This window comes from Macaca mulatta, chromosome 9, assembly GCF_049350105.2.
Source record: "Macaca mulatta isolate MMU2019108-1 chromosome 9, T2T-MMU8v2.0, whole genome shotgun sequence".
Taxonomy (NCBI): Eukaryota; Metazoa; Chordata; class Mammalia; order Primates; family Cercopithecidae; genus Macaca; species Macaca mulatta.
Genome location: NC_133414.1, coordinates 82,129,600 through 82,156,502, shown reverse-complemented (window position 1 = coordinate 82,156,502; position 26,903 = coordinate 82,129,600). Strand labels below are relative to the sequence as shown.

General features: G+C 38.3%; 1 protein-coding gene across 4 annotated transcripts in view; it reads right to left on the bottom strand.

The window, feature by feature from the left end:
* CTNNA3 (catenin alpha 3) overlaps positions 1 to 26,903 on the bottom strand; it is a 1,846,283-nt gene that overhangs the window by 1,704,804 nt on the left and 114,576 nt on the right. For 3 of the 4 annotated variants that reach the window (XM_077946706.1, XM_077946707.1, XM_028827066.2), the window contains one exon: positions 20,185 to 20,288. In XM_077946706.1, coding sequence (XP_077802832.1) covers positions 20,185 to 20,288 — 104 coding nt within the window. Of the gene's footprint in view, positions 1 to 20,184; positions 20,289 to 21,105; positions 21,258 to 26,903 lie in introns of those variants that run through there. The other variant, XM_028827067.2, reaches the window with a different exon arrangement.

Here is a 26,903-nt window from a genome sequence, read left to right as displayed (position 1 = left end):
TGTTAATCTGCCTCTTGTCAGTTGATTTTTCAGCAAAACTTCAGAGGGCAAAGAGGAAACATTCCCTTTGTCCTTACAGATTTGGCGTTGTGGGCAGGATAACCAAAACTGCTTTGCTTCTCTAGAAGCTGCAGTCAAGGGAACACGGGACCTGACAGGCGAACAGAAATTCTTACCAGTCAGACTCCCAGTCTCTCTCTCTGCAGAATCTGGTCAAGCAGATGAGAAAAATCAGTTTGTCTCTTTTTCCTTTCCAAATTTAAGATTAATGGGAGAAAAGCATTTGTATGACTACTCTTAGGTGTAATGACTGGTATATTTTTGCTATAAATATTCATATTGTCTGATCCTTTTCCTCACAGAAATAGTCTTTATTTTTTCCTTTGTCTCTTTCTGTAAAGAGTCCCTCTTGTTTTATGTCCTTGAGAGCTTGACTTTTGACCAAGTAGAACCCCTATCTCTTGGTCTCTGCCATCCAGTGGGCATGATTTTTGGGTCACATCCAGTGGCCAGCCTAAAAGGACTAGGAACCCTGAGGCACCTAAGATATTAAGCAGTACAGTCTGTTCCAAATGTGCCAAGCTCTCAGCAACGTTTTTGTTAAATGAGAAATCCCATCCATAAGGGACTTTTGTTGTCCTAACTCTTGTTGCCTGGTTAGTCCTGGAAAGTCCAATCCCAGGAGGACCTACTCAGTGTCACAGATTAACAGATCTGTGACTGGCACCCCTCCCTCTTCAATACTGGAGGCACCATATAACAAACACCTCCTCAACCATCTATGACAAGTGTCCCTTGCTATATTAGACTATTTCTGAAAGTGATTTTTGAGGGAATCATGAGGACTACATCATCTTCCCATTTTTATACTGACACTTATACTGTCCATGATAGTCTAAACCTGGAAAGCTACCTCTGAGACTTTCCATGAAAATGGCTCATTAACTTGAGTCACTTACAGAATAACTAAATTGGCTATACTTAAAACTTTTTTAGAGAGCGCTTGTCTTAAACAGCTATCTCTTTTGTACCTATTTTTTTAAATATGAAAGGAATATAGCCTTAGAAATTCTCTTAGTAAGATTTTTAAAACAGAAATCATATTCAAAGGAAACTTAAAATCCTCTACACTCAAATTACCTGCTTTGGATCCATCTAGGATCTGCAAAAAGGCACTCTGGCCTGTGTTCTAATGGCTAAGATTCTACTGTTTTATTGCCACAGCTCAAGTTTGATTTCTAGTCAGGGAACCAGTCCCTTGGAGATGTAAATCCTTTAACTCAGGGGAAAAAGGAAACATTTATAAAAATTAGTTTGAGGGTTGGGCACGGTGGCTCGTGCCTGTAATCCCAGCACTTTGAGAGGCTGAGGCAGGAGGATCGTTAGAGCCCAGGAGTTTGAGACTAGCCTGAGACAGATTCCTTCTCTATAAAAAAAAAAATTTTTTAAGTTAGCCAGATGTGGTGGCATGCACCTGTAGTCTCAAATACTCAGGAGACTGAGACAGGAGGATGGCTTGAGCCCAGAGGTCAAGGCTGCTGTGAGCCATGATTGCACCACTTCACTTCAGCCTGGGCAACACAGCAAAACACTGTCTCAAAAAAAAAAAAAAAAAAAAAAAAAAAAAAAAACTCTGATTTACATGTTTTGAATCTATATTTGTGTGACCCTTGACTTTTTGGGGTACCCATTTTTCATTGATCTATTTCCCTTCCATGGACAGTTATGTTCCTGTTCATCACTAAGTCTCTATTTTCTTCCAGATGTCTTTGTGGGGTGGCTCTGGATCTTGTGAAGACTGCTTCTTTGTACCTCTTTGGAGATGTCTTGTGCTCCCTTGGTTAAACCATAAAAGGTTTTTTGGTTCTGAATCAGTTGGTAGTTACCTTTGGTTGAAAAGAAAAAAAGAAATTGAAGTTCAGATAAATAAAGTTTTAAAAAAATAAAGTTTACTTCTCTTTCCTTTCCCTACCTCTGATATACATGAAGGGATCTAGATGGGACTTCGAGTGACCCTGAAACCCCCTGAGAACTACAACAAAAAGGTACCACTGACTTCCTGTTTTGGGGTTCTCTGTTTTCCTCATGGAGCCTCAAAAGTCGTGAATGGGTTCCTCTCAGATCTAAAAGCTCTACTCTTTTTTGCATTAAACTCCCTCATCTATTTGGCTTTTGTATACATACATATATATGTGTGTGTTGTATATTGTGTCTACATGTATGTATTTGTCTATACATCTGTTTGCATATTATCTACATGATACCAAATTGACTTATAAATAAATGAGTACCCATAAAATTAAATAACTAGCCCAAAACTTTTCAAGTTCCCTTGACTTTAATAAATCTTTGGTAAATAAAGGTAGCTTTTAAATTGCTAGTAAAACTAAAATGTCTTCAAATTTTAATTTAGACATTTTTGTCTAGGTCTACTAGTCACACAGGTTTATGTTTCTCTGTTAGATGTTTTAAGATCATAAAACTGTTGTTTCTGTGATATTCTTGACATTTTCTTGATTTGTATATAAACTAAAGCTGTAAGTGCTGGCTGCTGGACTCCCAAAAGCCTTACACACATCCTACTGTGGCTTGTTGAGCCAAGCCCAATATGGCCCCATCCTCCCTGGTCCAGCTCCACCTCCTGGTCCTACTGAGAGGGGTCAGATCTTCCCAACACTGTCTTCACAAGTCCATCCTCTGCCTTGGACCCTACACTGGGTGTGCAAATCCAGGATTCAGAGAGGTCCTGCCCTTTATAGTCCTCCTGGGTACCACATGGATACTCAGAACCCAGGACAACTAGAGGGGGGACAATGGGGAGGGACCTGTGTCCAGTATCTCAAAGGCCTTAGTTAAGATAAAACTAGCGGATACTGGTTTTGCTTTTTCAAAAAAAAAATACACAATAACCTAAATAAATTGCTTTATTTTCCATGAATAATTCAAATATAACTGTTAAAAAATATTTTTCAATAATTTAAAATCCTAAGGACACGTTATGTTAAGTAGTAGAGAATCACGAAATGTTTGAGTCATTTCTAAATAAGTTAAAATACTAAAACATTAATTATTAAGCATAAAGTTTAGATACTTTGACATCTTGTTCCTATATGGCATAGAAAAGCTAAATATATCTGTATCTGTTAATGAGCAAAAAACTGATAAAACACCTTTCTAAAAATTATAAAACGGTTTTCATTTACAAACACTAATATAAAACAGTTCAAAATTACTTACTTCCTAGGTTTTCAGTAGAAATTAGGGTTACTAAGAGTTACTATTATAATTAGTATATAATTAAAACTACTATGTATGATAAACAACTATGTATGGAGTATATAAGGGAAGTAAAATGTTATAAGGTATGAGGATGTGCTTTTGTTGAGAAAAAGCAATTTTATATAGTTCAGAGATTCTGTAAAGGTTGTTTCAAAATGAGAAAAATCATATAAACAAAACTAAATGGGTATAGAAAGTTGAGGAAAAAAGAATTTCAAAAGATTGTGTGATTAAAGTGAATGAAATTAAATAAATTTATTATTTGTTTTTAAACTGAGCCTTAAAATCAAAAATAGTCTACAAAACTAGAATTTTATTTTCTTCTTTGAACAAGGTTTTCATATACTATCAATAATAAATAGTAAATGACTTTGGTTCACCTTTTGAGTAAACTACAAAAAAAAAAAAGGAGGGGGAAGAAACAGATTTTGTGTGCCTCATGCTTAATAGGTCTTTTGAATATTTGAAACCCTAAGTCTCATCTCTGTCAAACTGTCAAAGAGTAAAGGTTTTGGCTTTTGGAAATCCTTTATTACACTGGCTAAATGAACAACTTTATTTCACAGTAATTTTTGATCAAATGTTTTAAACCTTTGACATACTTGACAAGCTTCCCAAAATCAACCTCCAAATTCTAAAGTAAGTCTTTTTGACTTCAAACTAACTTTGGGATTTTCCCAAAGATCCCTGAAGTATCCAAAAGAGAAATAATAAACAGGTTTAGCTAATATATTAAATTATATGGGAAGCACTGTCAAATAAGAAATAATGTTTAACCTTTTTTCTGAGTTATATTTATATGGCTATCTTATTACTATGTGTTCCAAAACTGTATGAGATTTCTTAAAATATCATCTATCTTGTTAAATGTTATCAGTCACAATTATGACTGCTATGTTGAATTGTTGTAGGCCACAAAAAAAAAAAGAACAAATACCTTTGTCAATTGTTTATTTAACCATGGCCATTTTAAGTCCCATTGTCCACAGTTAATTGTTTTATTCTGATGCTTTTTTTTCTTGAAAGCTCTTCACTAATCCTGAAGTGTGGGTCTTCAAAGAAGTTCAAGGAAATAACACTGACAAAGGTTTCTGACAACTCTGAAACTGTATAAGTGAATCAATGAACTGTGTAAAAATTCCAGAACTCTAATAAAAAAAAAAAAAAAACTGGAGTCATAAAACTGCTAAACTACCATCAAGCAGAACAATAATTAATTACATGGGACTGAACTGATAAAAGACTGACATGATTATTTATGATTTTTTGTTTATGCTGATTCTTTTCATGTTTTGTTCTCCATAGTTTAAAAAAAAAAAAAACAGCTTTTTAAACGCTACAATTCCCCTGTGTTATGCACACTGAAATAAATTTTATTTGTCCTTCCTTCTATTAATCTGCCTTTTCTCAATTGATTTTTCATCTGAACTTCCAGAGGGCAAAGGAGAAATCTGGTCTTCACCCCTACACAGCTTTGAAGCCACTAAGACATGGCTACCTTGGCATGGTCATTTCCAGTTTTCCAATGAGTACCACTGGCAGCAGTCACCACCCACCAGCAACAAGCTGAAGCCAGACAAAACTGGAATACAAGGCAGATAGGCTGGTTTGGGAACACAAGTGAGTCATAATTCAGAGACTTCAAAATTTGGAAGTGTGGGAATGAGCAGAAGAGAAAAGAGAGGTTTTATAGGAAAATCCCCACTCTAGCACAAGCAAGTGAGGTCAATTACAGGAACTCTGGATTGCTGCTGCTAATGGGACTTCCTTTGAACTTGCAAGGGGAGTAGGAGGCCGGGGAATCAGATTACATAAGGATAAGCATCTGTCCTAAATGGCCGGGTGCTCAGGGAACTGAAAACAATGAGTCCCACAGAGGCTGAAGTATAATTCTGAGAATAGAATGTGGTTTGGAAACTGAAAAAATCTGTTAAAACCCTGGCAACTAGGTAATCTTATTGTTACTGAACAGCAGGAGTTTGGGAATCCAAACCTGAAAATGCCACATTCACTATGACTCAACTCTTTCCCTTGTTTCTACTTTCTGTGTATCTTTCAGCTTTGCACCTAATAGAACTGTTTAATCCTAGGTACTAACTGCTTAAATCTCAGAATATAGTCAACTCCTCAAAAAGAGGATGCTAACGGGACCAATTCATGATCATCCCCCAGAGGCAGAGCTCTCATGGCAGAGCACCTCACAGGGTTCTTGCCAGCCTATAATTGAGTATCACTAAGTCAGTTGCCCACCCTGATAAAGTTAGCTGTGACAAGGGTGCCAAAGTGTCTTGAGAGCACTATGGAGGCTTAACAAAAGGAACCCCTAAAATGAAGGCAAAGGGAATGTAAAAGTTATTGAGGCTGTTCACAAATATTCCTAAAGGACATTCAGAAATGTCCTTTAGGCGCAGTGCAGGATCACATACCCAACATCCACTTTGACCATATAACTTGCTTTGACAAAAGCATTGTGAGTAGAATTGACATGTGTCACATCCAGGTGAACATTTTGGGAGTTCTCGCATGATTTATCATGTTCCATTTCCTCAGTTGCCATGACAGTGGAAGCACATGTTGAGATGAGTCTGTATTAGCCTGGGTCTCTGAGTGCCTGTACCGATCAGAAACCCCAGCTCACATTGGACATGTAGCTTGAGCAGGAAATAAATTTTATTAAGTCTCTGAGATTTGGGGGTTGTCTTCTTATCACAGCACAACCTTGCTTATGCTGACTAGTACAGGGGCTGGTAGGTAAACTTGCCCCAATGAGTATTATAGAGTCTATAAAAGCGATCCCCAAGGGGACAGATGGGAGACACTATGGAGATAGAAATGAAAGAAGGCCAAGAGGTCCTACAAGACTTAGGGGTGAATGACAAAGAAATAATGTTTATTACTGTTCATCTAACTCTAGATTTACTTCTTGAAAACATGGGATATATTTACAGTCAGAAAATACATTTGAACCACTGCCCTTCAAAAAAAAAACTTTACAAAATATAACACATTATAAAGAGTTTGTTATTACGATTATTTTAAGGAATTTTGAGTAAATCAATTCTTTTAACTCACATTCAACAAAAATCTGACACCTACCAAACTGTATTTTGCAGCAAATAAGATTATAGACAGTTTCATAATTTAATGACTGTAGCATGATCTAGCAGTTTATATTCTCTTCAGAGAGTATACAACACAGAGATGTAAATTCTTTGAAGCACAATTCTGCATAAATAGACTTTCTGCATTGCATTGCCAAACTTGGATCTTGAAAGTGATACAGTGCAGATGCCTACAGTTGCAATCATAAAAATGTAATTGCTGAGAAATTATTTCTGATCCATTGGATGAATTTATTACAGAGGGATGCAACTGTGTAAGTTATCACATAAGAAACTTCCAGTGAATGATTGAAATATATCCCAGGCTGAATATTCCTGCAAAATGACCTAGTGATTTGCCTGTGCCCAAGAGAAAAAAAATACATTAAAGATAAATCAGGTTTGGTAGGGAAGACTTTGGTAACCATAAAAGAGCAGAATAAAGATTTATGAAGAAATGAATTCAGAAGTCAGAGTGACATAATAGTATCTATGACTAATTACTCCAAAAATTAAATTTTATTTTTGACTTTGAGTTATATACAGAGGTGATAAGTAATTTCTGTGGAACCCTGGAAGCAAAGGAATACAACATGAAGATAAATCATGAGGAAAGTGAAAAAAATTTTAATGGGACTACTGAATTAATAACTTTAGCTGGTGGCAATCTGAACTTAAAGATATGAACTTCTTTTGGAATGTTTTCCAGTGTAATCAGAGACTATATGGTGTACTTAAACCATGTAACTATTTCAAATTAAACACTCTTTGTAACATTAGTCAAAATATGGAAACAACCATCTACAGATGAATGAATAAAGAAAATATGGTGTTCATGCAATGGAATATTATTCCATCAAAAAAAAAAAAAAGGAAATCCTGCCATTTTCTAACATGGATGAACCTGGAGGACACTATGCTAAATGGAATAAGCCAGACACAGAAAGGCAAATACTGTATGATCTCACTTATATGTGAAATCTAAAAAAGTTAAATTCAAAGAAGCAGATGGTAAAAGTGTGGTTTCCAGGTGCTAGTGAGTGGGGGAAATGGGGAAGATTGTTGGTCAAAGGATACAAAATTTCAGTTTTAAGATGAATACGTTTTGGGACTCTAACGTGTAGCATGGTGACTATAGTTAATATATTGTATTCTTTACTTGAAATTTGATAAGAAAGTAGATTTTAAGTGTCTTCACCACACACACACAAACGCACACACGATGGTAACTATGGGTAGAGATGGATGTGTTAATTCATTTGACTGTGGTAATCATTACACATTGTATACACATACATCAAATCATCACATCATACACCTTGAATGTACAGAATTTGTATTTGTCTCATTATTTGTCTATTAAATATATTAAAATAAAAAATAAACACTCCTTCCCCTCCTCCCCTGGTGTAGATGGTGGTGGCCAGATTCAGAGCCCCAATTTCACTGCTGGGACCAAGATGGACAATTAGAAGCATCTGTGTGGAAGGCCGAGGCAGGCGGATCACGAGGTCAGGAAATTGAGACCATCCTGTCTAACACAGTGAAACCCCATCTCCACAAAAAATACAAAAAATTAGCCGGGCATGGTGGTGGGCACCTGTAGTCCCAGTTACTCTGGAGGCTGAGGCAGAAGAATGGTGTGAACCCGGGAGGAAGAGCTTGCAGCGAGCGGAGATCTCGCCACTGCACTCCAGTCTGGGCAACAGATCGAGACGTCTCAAAAAAAAAAAAAAGCAGCAGCTGTGGTCTGCGACACTCAGAGAGGAAGGAAAGGAGCAAGTGAATTCAGCACCTTCAGCTGAAGTATCCAGGTTCTCGCATTGGGGCTGACTAGGCAAACAATTTGACCCACGAAAAACAAAGAAAAGCAGGGCAGGGCGATGGTCCACCTGGGAGCAGCACGGAGCCAAATGAAACCCCACCCTCAGCCAAGTGAGGCAGTAAGTGATTCTGCGACCCCACCTGGAAAACCACGCTTTTCCCATGTATCTTTGCAACCCATGTAAGATATATCTTTTCCCATGTATCTTTAATGTGTGGATCAGGAGCTCCTCTAGTGAGCCCACACCACCAGAGCATTGGGTCTGATACACAGAACTGTGTAGAATGTTGGCAGAGCAGCTGTTCAGGCACACACAGAGACTCAGGAGTTTTCCATACTCCAGCCCCAGGATCCCTGGCAAGACGGGAGATCTGTGCATATATATATCCCTAGGAAAGGGGCTAAACCCAGGGAGCCAAACAGCGCCATCCTGCAGGCCTGCTCCCACAGCACCCCACAAGTTAACACCCACTGACTTGGAATTCCAACCAGCCAATGGCGACAGACTGGAGTCTCCCTGAGATGAGACCAAGTTCCCTGGGGGAGGGGCGGCTACCATCTCCATAGTTAGTGGACTCAGCCATTCCAGCCTGATGGCTTTGGAGAATACAAATGATCCAGACAATGAAGGGTCCCCAACAATGGCACAGCCGCCTTGCCAGATCATGGCCAGACTGATTCTTTAAGTAGGACCCCAATCCATTCCTCCTCACTGGGTGGGACCTCCCTGTGGGGGTTTCAGCCACCCCAGCAAGAGTTCTACAGACAAAGCCCTGATCTCTCCCTGGGATGGAGCTCCCAGGAGGAGGGGTGGCCACGATCTCTGTGATTCAGTGGACTCAGCCATTCCAGCCTGCCAGCTTTGGAGAATACAAACCATCCAGAGGAGGAAGGGTCCCCCACTCCCCTCTCCAACGCAGCATATCTGCTCCACCAGAAAGCATCCAGACTGCTTCTGATCCCATTCCTCCTGACCAAGTGAGACCTCCCAACAGGAGTCTCCAAACACCTCCTACAGGCACATTAGGAACAGCAACATGTGAGTACACTGCTGGGACAGAGCTTCCAGAGGAAGGAGCAGGCTGCAGTCTTTGTTGTTTCACAGCCTTCACTGGTGATACTTCCAGCTCTGAGGAAAACTGAGGCAACTAGGGTCTGGAGTGGACCCCCAGCAAACCACAGCAGCCCAACAGAAGAGTGACCTCGTGTCTGGAATTGGTGGGTTCTTGGTCTTGCTGACTTCAAGAATGAAGCCGCAGACCCTTGCAGTGAGAGTTACAGTTCTTAAAGATGGTGTGTCTGGAGTTTGTTCCTTCTTCCTGGTGGGTTCGTGGTCTCGCTGCCTTCAGGAGTGAAGCTGCAGACCTTGGCAGTGAGTGTTACAGTTCATAAAGGCAGTGTGGATCCAAAGAGTGAGGAGCAGCAAGATTTATTGCAAAGAGTGAAAGAACAAAGCTTCCACAGTGTGGAAAAGGATGTGAGCGGGTTGCCAGTGGCTGGCTGGGGCAGCCTGCTTTTATTCCCTTATCTGGTCCCACCCACATCCTGCTGATTGGTCCATTTTACAGAGAGCTGATTGGTCCGTTTCACTGAGAGCTGATTGGTCCGTTTTGACAGAGTGCTGATTGGTGCATTTATAATCCTTGAGCCAGACACAGAGTGCTAGATGGAAAAGTTCTCCAAGTCCCCACTAGGTTAGCCAGACACAGAGTTAGTTAGATACAGAGTACCAATTTGTGTATTTATAAACCTTGAGCTAGACACAGAGTACTGACTGGTGTATTTACAAACCCTGAGCTAGACACAGAGTGCTGATTGGTGCGTTTAGCTATACATAAAAGTTCCCCAAGTTCCCACAAGACTCAGGAGCCCAGCTGGCCTCACCCAGTGGATCCTGCAGGGGGGTTGCAGGGAGAGCTGCCCACCAGTCCCAAGCCACACCTGCACTCCTCAGGCCTTGGGTGGTCCATAGGACTGGGCATCACAGAGCAGGGGGCAGCACCCATCAGGGAGGACTGGGCTGTGCGGGAGCCCACAGTGGAGGGGGGGCTTGGGCATGGCAGGCTGCATGTCCTGAGCCCTGCCCCATGGGGAGGCAGCTGAGGCCCAGTGAGAATTTGGGCACAGTGCCAGCAGTGCTGGGGACCCGGTGCAACCTCCACAGCTGCTGGCCCGGGTGCTAAGCCCCTCACTGCCCCTGGGCCGGCAGCACCAGCTGGCCACTCTGAGTGTGGGGTCCGCGGAGCCTGTGCCCACGCCCACCAGAACTTGCGCTGGCCCAGGAGCACCCGTGCAGCCCCGGTTCCCGCCTGTGCCTCTCCCTCCACACCTCCCCGCAAGTGGAGGGAGCTGGCTCCAGCCTTGGCCAGCCCAGAGAGGGCTCCCACAGTGCAGTGGCAGGCTGAAGGGCTCCTCAAGCACCGCCAGAGTGGACGCCGAGGCCAAGTAGGCGCTGAGAGCGAGGGCTGCTAGCACATTGTCACCTCTTAACCTGACTGTTAAAAGAAAAACAAACAGAAAACAACACAACACCAACAAAAAAGACCCCATAAAAACCCCATTAAAAGTGAGCTTGAAGACTATCTTGCTGAAATAGGGCAGAAAGACAAGATTAGAGAAAAAAGAATGAAAAGGAACAAACAAAACCGCTGAGAACCTATACATAAATATATGAAAATATATAAAAAGACCAAACCTATGACTGACTGGAGTACCTGAAAGAGACAGGGAGGATGGAACCAAGTTGGAAAACACACTTCAGGATATCATCCAGGAGAACTTCCCCAACCTAGCAAAACAGGCCAACATATAAATTCAGGGAATACAGAGAACCCCAGTAAGATATTCCATGAGAAGATCAACCCCAAGACACGTAATCATCAGATTCTTCAAGGTTAAAATGAAAGAAAAAATGTTAAGCGTAGCCAGAAAGAAAGGCCAAGTCACCTACAAAGGGAAGCCCATCAGACTAACAGCAGACCACTCAATGGAAACCCTATAAGGCAGAAGAGACTGGGGGCCAATATTTAACATTCTTAAAGAAAAAAATTTCCAACCCAGAATTTCATATCTGGCCAAACTAAGCTTCATAAATGAAGAAGAAATAAGATCCTTTTCAGACAGGCAAATGCTGAGGGAATTTGTCACCATCTGGTCTGCCTTGTAAGAGCTCCTAAAGGAGGCATTTAATATGGAAAAGAAAAAGCATTATCAACCACTAAAAAAACACACTGAAGTACACAGACCAGTGACACTATGAAATAACTACATAAACAAGTCTGCAAAATTACCAGCTAGCATCATGATGACAGGATCAAATTCACACAACAATATTAACTTTAAAAGTAAATGGGCTAAGTATTCCAATTAAAAGACACAGAATGACAAGTTGGATAAACAGCCAAGACCCATCAAAGTGCTGTCTTCAAGTGACCCATCTCACATGCAAAGACACACATTGACTCAAAATAAAGGGATGGAGGAAAATTTACCAAGCAAATGGAAAACAGAAAAAAAAAGCAGAGTTTGCAATCTTAGTTTCTGATAAAATAGACTTTAAAACAACAAAGATAAAAAAAGACAAAGAAGAGTATTACATAATGATAAAGCGTTCAAATTGACAAGAAAAGCTAAATATCCTATATATATACACACAATACAGGAGCACCCAGAAGCATAAAGCAAGTTCTTAGACACTTACAAAGAGACTTAGATTGGGAAATTTAAATACCCCACTGACAATATTAGACAGACCATCAAGACAGAAAATTAACAAAGATATTCAGGACCTGAACTCAGCTCTGGATCAAACAGACCTAATAGATATCTACAAAACACTCTGCCCAAAAACAATAGAATATATATTCTTCTCATTCACCACATGGTACATACTCTAAAATTGATCACATAATCAGAAGTAAAACACTCCTCTGCAAATGTAAAGGAACTGAAATAATACAAACAGTCTCTCAGACCACAGCACAATCAAATTAGAACTCAAGATTAAGAAATTAACCCAAAGTGGCCGGGCGCGGTGGCTCAAGCCTATAATCCCAGCACTTTGGGAGGCCGAGATGGGCGGATCACGAGGTCAGGAGATCGAGACCATCCTGCCTAACACAGTGAAACCCCTTCTCTACTAAAAAATACAAAAAACTAGCCGGGCGAGGTGGTAGACACCTGTAGTCCCAGCTACTTGGGAGGCTGAGGCAGGAGAATGGCATAAACCCAGGAGGCGGAGCTTGCAGTGAGCTGAGATCCGGCCACTGCACTCCAGCCTGGGTGACAGAGCGAGACTCTGTCTCAAAAAAAAAAGAAAGAAAACTCAAAGCCACACAACTATATGGAAAGTAGGCAACCTGCTCCTGAATGACTGTTGGGTAAATAATGAAATTAAGGCAGAAATCAAGAAGTTCTTTGAAACTAATGAGAACAAAGAGACCACTTATCAGAATCTCTGGGACATAGCTAAAGCAGCATTAGGAGGTAAATTTATAGCACTAGATGCCCACATCAAAAAGCATGAAAGATCTCAAGTTATAACCTAATATCTCACCTAAAAGAACTGGAGAACTAAGAGAAAACCCCAAAGCTAGCAGAAGGCAAGAAAAAAACCAAAATCAGATCTTAACTGAAGGAGATAGAGAAACAAAAAAACACTTCTAAAAATCAATGAATCCAGGAGCTGTTTTTTGGAAAAATTAATAAAATAGATAGACCACTAGCTAGACTAATGAAGAAGAAAAGAGAGAAGAATCAAATAAACACAATCAGAAATGATAAGGGGGATATCACCACTGACCCCACAGAAATACAAACAACCATCAGAGAATACTATAAACACCTCTATGCACATAAACTAGAAAATCTAGAAGAAATGGATAAATTCCTGGACACATACACCTTCCCAAGACTGAACCAGGAAAAAACTGAATGCCTGAATAGACCAATAATGAGTTTTGAAATAGAGGCAGCAATAAATAGCCTACCAACCCAAAAAAAGCCCAGGACCAGAAGGATTTATAGCTGAATTCTACCAAGAAGGACTGGTATCATTTCCACTAAAACTATTCAAAAAATTGAAAAGAAGGGACTCCTCTCTAATTCATTCTATGAGGTCAGCATCATCCTGATAACAAAATCTGGTAGAGATACAACAACAACAAAAAAACTTCGGGCCAATATCCTTGATGAACATCGATACAAAAATCTTCAATAAAATACTGGCAAACTGAATCCAAGAGCACATCAAGAAAATTATCCACCATGATCAAGTTGTTTGATCATGCAAATCAACAAATGTGATTCATCACATAAACAGAACTAAAGACAAAAACCACATGATTATCTCAATAGATGTAGAAAAGGCCTTTGATAAAATTCAACATCTCTTCATGTTAAAAAAAAAAAAACTCTCAATAAACTAGGTATTGAAGGAATATACCTAAAAAAAATAAAAACCATCTATGACAAACCCACAGCCAATATCATACTAAATGGGCAAAAGCTGGAAACATTCCCCTTGAAAATGCACAAGACAAGAATGTCCTCTCTCACCACTCCTATTCAACATAATATCGAAAGTTCTGGCCAGGACAGTAAGGCCAAGAGAAAGAAATAGAGAGTATTCAAATGGGAAGAGAGGAAGTCAAATTATCTTTGTTTGCAGATGACATGATCCTTTATCTAGAAAAAGCCCATTGTCTCAGCCCAAAAGCTCCTTAAGCTGATAAGCAACTTCAGCAAAGTCTCAGGATACAAAATCACTGTGCAAAAATTGCTAGCATTCCTATACACCAACAACAGGAAATCAGAAAGCCAAATCATGAATGAACTCCCAATTATGATTGCTACAAAAATAATAAAAGATCTAAGAACACAGCTAACAAGGGAAGTGAAAGCCTTCTTCAAGGAGAACTACAAACCACTGCTCAAGGAAATCAGAGAGGACACAAACAAATGGAAAAACATTCCATCCTCATGGATAGGAAGAATCATGGTCATTAGAATGGCCATATTGCCCAAAGCAATTTATAGATTCAATGCTATTCCTATTAAACTACTACTGACATTTTTCACAGAATTTTTTTTTTTAAAAACTATTTTAAAATGTATTTGGAACCAAAAAACAGCCCAAATAGCCAAGACAATCCTAAGCAAAAAGAACAAAGCTGGAGGCTTCACATTATCTAACTTCAAACTATACTACAGGGCTACAGTAACCAAAACAGCATGGTACTGGTATAAAAACAGACACATAGACCAATGGAACAGAATAGGGAACTCAGAAATAAGACCACAAACCTACAACCATCTGATCTTCAACAATCCTGACAAAAACAAGCAATGGGGAAAAGATTTCCTGTTTAATAAATAGTGCTGGGAGAACTGGCTAGCCACATGCAGAAAATTGAAACTAGACCCCTACCTGACACCATATACCAAAAGTAACCCAAGAGGGATTAAATATTTAAATGTAAAACCCAAAACTATAAAAACCCTAGAAGAAAACTGAGGCAATACCATTCAGGACATAGGCACAGGCAAAGATTTCATGATGAAAATGCCGAAAGCAATTGCAACAAAAGCAAAAATAGATAAATGGGATGTAATTAAACTAAAGAGTTTCCTCACAGCAAAAGAAACTATCATCAGAGTGAAGAGGCAACCTACAGAATGGGAGAAAATTTTTGCAGTCTATCCATCTGAAAAAGGTCTAATATCCAGAGTCTACAAAGAACTTAAACAAATTTACAAGAAAAAAAGTAAACCATTAAAAGGTGGGCAAAAGACATGAACAGACACTTTTCAAAAGAAGACATACATGCAGCCAATAAACATGAAGAAAAGTTCAACATCGGCTGGGCGCAGTGGCTCACTCCTGTAATCCCAGCCCTTTGGGAGGCCGAGGTGGGCAGATCACCTGAGGTCAGAAGTTCAAGACCAGCCTGGCCAACATGGTGAAACCCCATGTCTACTAAGAATACAAAAATTAACTGGGCATGGTGGCATGTGCCTGTAAACCCAGCTAGCAGGAGGCTGACATAGGAGAATCACTGAAACCCAGGAGGTGGAGGTTGCAGTGAGCCAAGATCATGCCACTGCACTCCAGTCTGGGTGACACAGCAAAAGTCTGTCTCAAAAAACAAAAAAGTTCAACATCACTGATCATTGGAGAAATGTAAATCAAAACAACAATGAGATACCATCTCACACCAGTCAGAATGCTTATTAAAAAGTCAAAAAACAACAGATGCTGACAAGGTTGCAGAGAAAAAGGAATGCTTTTACATTGTTGGTGAGTGTGTAAATTAGTTCAACCATTGTGGAAAACAGCGTGGCAATTCCTCAAAGACCTAGATGCAGAAATACCATTTGACTCAGCAATCCCATTATTGGGTATATACCCAAAGGAATATATATCATTCCATTATAAAGATACATGCACGTGTATGTTCATTGTAGCACTATTCACAATAGCAAAGACATGGAATCAACCTAAATGCCCATCAATGATAGACTGGATAAATAAAATGTGGTACATATATACCATGGAATACTATGCAGTCATAAAAAAGAACAAGTTCACGTCCTCTGCAGGGACGTAGATGAAGTTGGAAGTCATTATCCTCAGCAAACTAATGCAGGAACAGAAAACCAAATACCATATGTTCTCACTTGTAAGTGGGAGCTGAAGGATGAGAACACATGGACTTACGGAGGGAACACACTGGGACCTGTCAGCAGGGGTTGGGGGAGGGAGAGCATCAGGAAGAATAGCTAATGGATGCTGGGCTTAATACTTAGGTGATGGGATGATCTGTGCAGCAAGCCACCATGGCACATGTTTACCTATGTAACAATCGTACACATCCTGCACATGTACTCCTGAACTTAAAATAAAAGTTGATGAAAAATAAATATTGAGGTCTACTTAGCCTTTTTAAATAAACAGGTTATTCTTTTTTTTCTTTTATTATATCTTAAGTTCTGGGATACATGTGCAGAACGTACAAGTTTTTTACATAGATATACACGTGCCATGGTGGTTTGCTGCACCCATCAACCCATCATCCACATTAGGTATTTCTCCTAATGCTATCCCTCCTCTAACCCCCGACCCTCTGACAGGCCCCAGTGTGTGACGTTCCCCTCCCTGTGTCCATGTGTTCTCATTGTGCAACTCCCACTTATGAGTGAGAACACGTGGCATTTGGTTTTCTCTTCTTGTAATAGTTTGCTGAGAATGATGGCTTCCAGCTTCATCTATGTCCCTGCAAAGGATGTGAACTCATCCTTTTTTATGGCTGCATAGTATTCCATGGTGTGTATGTGCCACGTTTTCTTTATCCAGTCTGTCACTGATGGGCATTTGGGTTGGTTCCAAGTCTTTGCTATTGTGAACAGTGCTCCAATAAACATACATGTGCATGTGTCTTTATAGTAGAATGGTTTGTAATCCTTTGGGTATACACCCAGTAATGAGATTGCTGGGTCAAATGGTATTTCTGGTTCTAGATCCTTGAGGAATTGCCACACTGTCTTCCACAATGGTTGAACTAATTTACACTCCCACCAACAGTGTAAAAGCATTCCTATTTCTCCATGTCCTCTCCAGCATCTGTTGTTTCCTGACTTTTTATGATCACCATTCTAACTGGCATGAGATGGTATCTCATTATAGTTTTGATTTGCATTTCTCTAATGACCAGTGATGATGAGCTTTTTTTCATATGTTTGTTGGCCACATAAATATCTTCTTTTGAGAAGTGTCTGTTCATATCCTTTGTCCACTTTTTGATGGAGTTGTTTGTTTTTTCTTGTAAATTTTAAACAGCTTATTTTTATCTAAAAAAACAAAAATAAACACTTTTTGAAAAACCAAAAAGAATGTGATGAGACACTTAACATGATGTTATGCTAGAAAAAACCTTTAATATAATTTAATGAGATATTTTATTTGTGTTGGTGGGTAATACATGATCAAAGTGACAGATACAAGAAGGCTGAACATCAAATCCAAAAAGATCAGTTATTTTAAAATATAACTCTTTGACTTTGAAATGTACTGGTTTTTGATAAGAAGAATCCCATTATAAAAAAAACAAGAGTGTATACAAATAATTTTGTTAAATAGAATTCTGCTTTATAAGACATTTATTACATATAGTTGATATTATATAAATTATTAATATTTTAATTTAATACCACTTGAGTATTGCTAAGACCACAAAATAATTTTTATAGCTGAGACATCGATGTTGTATACCAAAGCACTTTTCAGAAATCAGTGAATATTTTGAAAACACTGACAACAATCTTAAGGAAGACAAAATTAGCAATCACATTTACGTGTAGCAGAACTGTCTGGTATGTAAAAGGTAATGAGTTCCATTTCTGTGACTCATCTACTTGTGGATCATGAAAAGTCTGAATCCAAGAACATCAAAAGCCCTCTAAAACTAGTATAATCACACTTTTTAAAAGAGATGCATTTCTTTCCAATCAAACAAGATTACTCAGGTCATTTTCATCCTTCTAATTTTATAGGTGAACTCAATAAATGTTTATAGATGGTTATAATCGATTTAGAACACGCCATAAAACGCACGCATGTGCACACACACACACACACACACATGCACACACACACTGTGACTGGCATTACCCTTTAATGTGAATTTACTTAGAATACTTTCTATTAACTTCTTTAGCAATGTACTTGACTAAAGCAAAATATCTATTAGTTTCAGTTAGCATATAAAAAGTAGTTTCCCCATGATACTCTCTCTGTATACAAGCAACATGTCAGCAACCTTTGTGATTAGCAAGTTTTAAGTGACCAACTCTAATGTTCCATTGTTATAGAGCAAATAAGGGTTATACACTAGCATTAATGTATTTGTTTTCACCAGCCATCTCCAAAATGAAGGTCATTTCCCTATTCCTACTCCTTATAATTGGATAGGAACAAAACCTTACATGACTTGTGAGCCCACTTACAGGGTGGCTACAATTCCTTTACTTTTTAAAATATTTTGCCATGAAAAAATAATTATTCAAATTATATTAAGGGAAAAGATATTACTTGAGTTTCTTCTCAAATCAAAGTTTCAAATTACTTTTATTAGCATATGATACATTAACATATAAAGTCAAAAACTGTCCCCAAAAAACTTGGCGATATGTATGAAAAAGTATAAAAATACTCGCATCTTGGCCATTAACTTTTACATTTGTAACTAATTCTAGTGAAATAATACAAATTGATAACAAAAATGTGTATACAAAGATGTTCAGCACAGCAGTATCTATAATAGGAAAAAAATAGAAACACCCTAAATGTCCAAAAACGCAAGGCTACTTAAAAAAAAAAAACTATAGTGCAGCCATATGATATATAAGTAAATAGCAGTTTTATTAGATCATGCTTACAAATAAATAGGAAAATTATTAAAATATCATTTAAAATGGAAAAGTGGGATTAAAGTCTACATATATAGTACTAGCTCCACTTGTTCACATATATATATTCTTCATATATATAATGTATATACATGTAAGGACATATATAAAGAAGATATAGTCTTTAATAGTACAAAGTACAAAGAGATAAAAAAATCTCCTGTAACTTTGTTGTACTGGAAGTAAATGCACCAAAACATTAATGTTTATCTCTTGGTAAAATTATGAGTGTTTTTATTCTATTTTTTTAACTTTTTTGGACATTCTAATTTTTTTGTGAACTTAATTAGAAAAACAAATGAAGGGTTTTTTTTTTCTTTCTTTCTTTCTTTTTTCAAACAGGGTCTCACTATGTTGCCCAGACTGGTCTTTAACTCCTGGACTCAAGCAATCCTCCCACCTTGGCCTCCCAAAGTGCTGGGATTATAGGCATGAGCCACTGCACCCAGCCTTTTTTCTTTTTAACATGAAACTGTTTAGTGGGTGACGAAGACAGACTTTAATGACGTCTCCACAGTCATCTAGTATAAATTTCACAGCAGATATTAGTGCCATTAAGACTGCCAAAGTTAACTATTAAGGTATCATCAGGGAGGCACAGGTTTTGAATTGTCTTTCAAGTAGCAGATATCAACTTGCACAATATATACAGATCGAAAAAAATATGTACAAAGTCTATTTTCAGAGCTACTCCCCTCCCCACATCCATCTCACAAAAAAGATAAGCAGAACACATTTAAATGATCTGAGGAAAGGTCAGCATAATTTTTCATCCAAGTAACCCTTGGGTTCTTTTGAGTCCCTAGGAAAAGGGACTTGAATCTTGTATTAGGAGGCATGATGTAAGGCCTAAAGGGGAGTTCCCTCACAAATTGTGGGTTAAGTACAAAAATTTAAATCTATACCACTGCATAAGTTTCTTCAAGCCCTGCTCTAAGAAAATGCAATACACGAAATCTCGACTCACATAATAAAAAAAATCGGAGAATCATTATGCATATCATCAAAGGATTATTCACCTTATGAAAGACTTTATCACAGAATTCCTTTAAATAGCTGCTTTTCTCATATATTTTAGTATTTTAAAGGTAATTTCCTATTTGGCAAATGAGATGCCATGTGCCTGAGGCAAGTTAGTAAAATTCTCTAGGCCTCAGTTTCCTCATCTATATGATAAAGATGGTTTTAACCATGTTACCTGCCTCATTCAGTTTTCATGATTATCAAAGAAGATAATTTATATAAAGGTACTCTGAAAATTATATATATATATATAATTACTGTTATTATTGCTAAAAGAGAATGTCAGGGAACTTTCAGAATTCATACTTTTTCACATCTTAGCAACATACATACCTACTTTTCACATCTTAACAACTCTTTAAATAAAGGACAATTTTAGATGACATATTCATATATAAAAATCAAACCTTTTATTTCTTCATTATTCATTTTTCCCACTTTTTTTCATTCTTCTGCAGTTACTATATATCATAATTTCCATGGTATTAATACCTGAATTATGAGAGGCTCCAGTAGCTTCTCTACAGTGAATGTTTGGACCTGCAGATCCTGAGGATCGATATTCAGTGTGATTGGTGTTTCAGCTGACATGCTGCCTGTGCACAAACACAAAAAGATGCTTATTAGTAAAGAAAACTGTTTTCTAAAGAACAATACTCATGAAAATCAAGGAATAGGTAAAACTTGTATTCAACACCTCTTCCTAATATCAACCGTAGCCCTCAGAGGACCAGGCTACAAAATCTACCTTCAGAGAAAGAAGATATTCCCCAACTGTTTCCTGAGGTCATGCTGTCTGGGCTTAGGTCCTGTAACAAATTAATCTACACCAGTATGTTCACAATTAAATTAACAACTCATCTGAGGTGGGTTTGTATTTGAGCAGTAGTCTTAAGTGATCAGAATGGTAAGACACATCTTACAGCGTTCAAGTCTTCAAGTCCTTTGGCTTCTGTGAAATCATAGCACTGAGGCAGCCTACCCCCATATTTTGCTCCTTCTGGTTAATGATGACTTAGACAAGGAACAAGCAACCCTTTGAAAGACATGGAAACAAGTAAAGATATGTCTTTACTTGATTTAGAGATTGTTTATTTGAGGGTTTTGACTGGAGAAGGTTAAAGGCAATTTACCTTCTTGGACAGGAAAAGAAACTAATATAAATTGCACAGTTGTGTAAAAAGAGAAAAGCCCCTGAGAAGGCACGGATAGTTGGTCAAGACAAAATAAGAAGGAGAAAAAAAAAAGAACTGTAAGCCATTCTTTAAGGCATTAACATTATCCTTAAAAATCAATAGGCCGGGTTTGGTGTAATCCCAGCACTTTGGGAGGCCGAGGCGGGCGGATCACGGGGTCAGGAGATTGAGACCATCCTGGCTAACACGGTGAAACCCCGTCTCTACTAAAACTTACAAAAAATTAGCCGGGCGTGGTGGCGGGCACCTGTAGTCCCAGTTACTCAGGAGGCTGAGGCAGGAGAATGGCGTGAACCCGGGAGGCGGAGCTTGCAGTGGGCCGAGATCGCGCGACTACACTCTAGCCTGGGCGACAGAGCGAGACTCGGTCTCAAAAAAAAAAAAATCAATTCAGTGAGATTTTTGCCTAACAATATACATTTATATCAAATGACCATATGTGGCATGTCATATTTGGATTAATATTCAAAATCTCTAGCCATGTTTTCAAATAGCTTTAATATATTATTCATTTATCTACTAAAAACCACAGTAAGTGTTAAGAATTTTATATAAAAGCCACTGGTATCGTTTACTGCAAAGAGAGAGCACAATTCCTGAAATGTAGCATATTTCTAGATAGTTCTCTTTCTCTTATTGAAAATAACCCAAATGGCCTGCCCAGGGCCCCATTTGCCCCTTCAAACATGCCAAGTGTGTCCTTGTTCCTAGTCTATGCTTAACTCTATCACAAGCCACTTACAAGGTGGCTACAAAATCCTTTACTTTTTAAAAGATTTTGCCTTGAAAAAATAATTATTCAAATTATATTAAGTGAAAAGATATTACTTGAGTTTCTTCTCAAAGTTTCAAATTACTGTTATTAGCATATGATACCTCAACACATAAAGTCAAATCCCTACAATTTAGCCCTTTTCTACTTTGTTTCTCTCTCCTTTGCATTGATTTTTTTTTTTCCTTCTAAAAGTAGAAACATGGTCTCTTTTCTCAGCTATTCAGCTGCAATGTAGGAGACATGCTTCAAGAAAGGCTCCAAACACTATTGCCAAATGGTTTCTCTCAAATGCATTTCTAGAACTGAAATGTTTTAGTTTGGTTTGGTTTTGATTTTGCTTTTTCAATCATTTCACCTACCACTTTGATTCCTTCTAACACAGGGAAATCTAAATTGACAGATAGTCTATCCTGTGGTGACCTTTCTGCATAGCCCAGAGTCAATCTATGCAATAGGATATGTCCATCAATGTATAGCCTTAGGGTTCTATCAAATAAGTCCTCACAAAAGGATTTACTTGTTACCCCTCTATGACATGTACTATCCTACATAAAAATCAAGTCAAGATTGCTGCCATTGCTTTGTTCTTTCATCTGAAGGACAAAAGTAGAGGAGACTGTTGTGAACTAAAATAAAATGTGGCAAACCTTGGCAGCCTTTAAAAACGTGTCGTTTTCACTGTGAAATTCATGACTGGTTTCCAAAGCTAGGCCACCAGAAATTGAAAGTAAGGAAGATAAAAAATTAAGGAAAGCAAAAATTATCCATATCATATGTAAACCCTTCTAGAAGAATTTTTCAGCCTAGAAGTATCTTTCTAAAAGGAGTGCTTTTTAGCCAAGAGACAAAAGACAACCTAATTTAGCCAAAGTATCTTCTAAGTCTGTGTTCATGTCTTTAACACAAATTAAGTAAAAGTTTTTCAAAAGTTCATTTTTCCATGGTAAAAATTACTTTAAAAAAAATAAGTCTTTAAAGAACTTGGCTTCATATAATTATTAGTCTTTAAATAAATGCTATTTCTTATTTTTTTTAAATCTTCCTGCTTTTTTGTATGTCCTGGTCAGTATTCCTGACTGATTGGAAATTAGGGCTATCATAGGCAGAAAACTGCATAATTTTGCAAATGAAATTGAAGCAAAGTCTAAATCTGACAAATTGTAGGTATAGCAATACCACAACGCAAATCCAAAACAAAAATCCTACTAGGTTGTAAGTATTATATTCTGAAGCATTTGCATTTTATTTTGTTTTATTTTTGAGACGGAGTTTTGCTTTTCTTGACCAGGCTGGAGTGCAATGGTGCGATCTCGGCTCACCACAACCTCCGCCTCCCGAGTTCAAGCAATTCTCCTGCCTCAGCCTCCCGAATAGCTGGGATTACAGGCATGCGCCTCCAGGCGCTAATTTTGTATGTTTAGTAGAGACGGAGTTTCTCCATGTTGGTCACGCTGGTCTCGAACTCCCAACCTCAGGTGATCTACCCGCCTTGGCCTTCCAAAGTCCTGGGATTGCAGGCAGGAGCCACCACGCCTGGCCGGCATTTGCATTTTATAATCTATAAAATCTTAGGAGTTAGGCAGCACCTCCCAAATGATTCAAGAATACCTTCTACACAACCTTCATTTCACCAATGTACTGGGCTTCGATGAACAGAAATGATGAGAAGCTTACTATCCCATTAGATGCTCGTTGAGTTGAAACCTGCCACTTTTAAACTTTTATCCAAAAAAACGGCTTAATAAAGGGGTAAAAGTACACTTTATAAATAAAGTAAGAAAAGTACAGATTTGGAAAGAGACTATAACAAAATCCCAGTTTTCAGAATCAAAGGAAGGAAAACAAATCTCTTGACAGTGGTGATAGATGTCTCCAGAGAAAGACACCAAGGCAGGGCAAACCCAACCATGTGGATCCTTCCCTTCTCTGCAAACTATCTTGTCTGCAATGCCTCAATTTCCTACATTCCACTTTATTCCCTGCTTGAAACTGAACTTTTATCATTTTATATCAATTTTAAATTCATTTGGTTTGACACACATTTCACTTCTAAATGTAGTTAACTCTGAGAGGTCAAGGGGTGCACACATTCAGTCACACATCAGTATAAACTAAGTCATTGCTCACCCTGTGCACATCTCTATTACAGCATGAACCACATTGTGTTTTCATTGTGCCCTGGCAGCAAAGGAGAGTGATGATGGAAGTTCAGAGAGATGCACAGAGAAGCCAGTGGAAAACTTTACCCATTTCCAAAATTTGCCTAAGGGTGGCCATTCCCTCACAAATATTAAAGAGGAAACGTTTGGCACCTACTTCTCCTCCCTACAGTAACACATAACCACCACCTCTCTCCCACCGTCCCCCCCTCAACCCCCCACTCCTCACCACCCACTCCAGAGCTCAGGCTCCTCTTAATAAAACTATTATTCTTTTACATAAGTTTATATGTTCTTGTGGGATGACTTGGAAACCTAACCATCTATAATGTGGTTCCTATAGAAAATTCCCTAATGCCAAATATTTAATTTAAAAAAAAAAAAAGATTAACTTTTGTAACACAATTAGTTTGTAAGGTGATGGCTGATTCTCCTTTAAGCTTATTAAATTCCATGACACAGTCATCATACTTACCTAATTAGTCTAACTTTATACTCACTTTTCAACTAAACTGTTTTAAGTCTTTTTTTTTTCAAAGATTACTGCAAACTCAAGTCTCTTATGACATCTTTAAACAAATAATTTGTATTTACTCCTCAATGCAGAATTTTATTTTGTCCTCCTAACACCTTATCCTGTAGAATATGGACTTTTATTCCTGCTAGTCAAAAATTGGTTTGGAAGAACCCAACACATTAACACGCCCTCCCATTTCCCTGTTTATCCATTAATTTGTCCAGTAGGAATTCCAGAATTCCCTATTAAATCATTAAACAGGTGAAAGCCAGACATAAAACCTAATTTTGATACTGTTACAAATCTCTTTCCAGATATGTAATGATCAATTAATAAACACTTTAGACATGATTTTCAATATTATTAAATGCTGTTGTGTGAAATATTCTACCTTTTTCATTTTGTCAAAAATATAGATATATCATGAAGAGGCTTTTCCAAATGTTTTAATGAAATAGAAACACCCTTTCTACACCTTCCTGTTTAAGAGCTCAAAAAATATATATTTATAGTTTGGCATGACTTGTTCATGAAGAATTCATGCTGACTGCTAGTAATTACTGCCCTTTATTTACAAATTAGGTTTTTAGTTTTCCTACAGATTGGCACCTAGATGTCCAGTTTAATTAAAGAGATCACTTTTTTACCTATGTTGAAAATAAGCATATTTGCTCTTCTCTATGTATTAGTCAGTTCATGGTGCTATAACAAATAGATCATAGACTGGGTGGCTTAAACGACAAACATTTACTTCTCACAGTTTCGGAGGCTGGAAAGTCCTAGTTCAAGGTACTGGCACATCTGGTGTCTGGTGAGGGCCTACTTTCTGGTCTGCAGATGGCTGCCTTCTCTCTGTATCTTCACATGGCAGACAGCAGAACACATCATGTCTCTTCTTATAAGGACACTAATCCCATTGATGAGGACTATACACTCATGGCCTAATTAGCTCCCAAAGGCTCTACCATTCTAATATCATCACCCTGGGGGTTAGGATTTCAACACATGGATTTGCAGTTGGGGGTGGGGAAGATACAAACATTCAGTCCGGAGCACTCTGCTTTCTGGCAGGTCTGCCATTTCTCAAGGACTCCCAAGAAAGTTTCTGTTACCACATCTAAAGATCATTTTAGGATTCAGGGATATACTTCTTTTGGATGTATGTACTTCAACAAATTTAGAGATTAGGTTATCTTCTTTACTTTCATCATCTAGAGTTTCAATTATTGTTTAATTAATTTAAAATTTTATTAGGTAATACAAGGTTTAATAATGTATATAGTGAAACCAAATCTCTCTCTCTCATCCTTGTCTTCCTACCACCTAATTTCCCTCCCAGAGGCAACTACTTTGGGCACTTACTCTTATAGTTCCAGAGATATCATACATAATACCAAAACATATGGATTTATATATTTAATACAAATTATAACATCTTTGTTTTCTACTTAATTCAATTCCCTTATATTAATCTTTGTTCCACTCTTGCCAATTTGACATCATAGTTTAGATGTATCATATGTCATCTATTAATCTCTTATCATGTGACTCATGTAGAGGATCTATTCCTTCCTGTTTTTGTTTTTCTTCCTTACCTTCAGCATGTCCTGCCAGCCCTGGCAAATGAGAAGTGCTTTAGCCTTCCCAACATTATTTTTCCTAGTTTCTGCCATTCTCTTTTATTTGCCTTCAGTCAGGTGTCCCCGTATTAAGCTATTCTTGCATTGCTATAAGAAATACCTGAGATTGGGTAATTTATAAAGAAAAGATATTTAATTGGCTCATGGTTCTGCAGGCTATACAGAAAGCATGATGCTGACATCTGCTCAGCTTCTAGGGAGGGCTCAGGGAGCTTTTACTCATGGCAGAAGGCAAAGTGGGGAGCAGGCATCTCACATGGTGAGAACAGGAGCAAGAGAGAAAGAGAGGGAGGTGCCACACACTTTTAAACATCCAGATCTCTCAAGAACTCACTCACTATCATGAGGACAACACCAAGAGGCTGGTGCTAAGCCATCATGAGAAATCCGCCCCCAAGGTCCAATCACTCCACACCAGACCCCATCTCCAACACTGGGAATCACAATTCAACATGAAATTTGGGTGGGGACAAATATCCAAACTACATATGTCCCTCTTCTCATCTTTGATCCATATTCTTTCAAATTTGTACCCCTACATAGATACATTGGAGTTTGGGGTTGTTTATGTTGTTGTTCAACAACTATTTATGGAGCACTTAAACACATCAGCCACAATCTTAGTTTCCAGTGAAAGAAAAAGTAGTAAAGCCAGGCCCTACCAACTATGCATCTTCTTTCTTCATGTTTATCACATTCCTTTTATGTCATATATAGTCCCTTGGAATCATATTTAGTGTTAATATAAAATTGTTGACATTTACTTCTCTGGAAGTCTAGGAAGCATTTCTAACAACTTATTTGGGATTATCACCCAAATAAATGATCACTTTCTCTATAAATCTGGGCAAAAGCTGCCCCACCCCCTATCCTCATGCTTTGGAAGTGACCATGGGGCCAAGATGATATACCCACCCAGAGCCC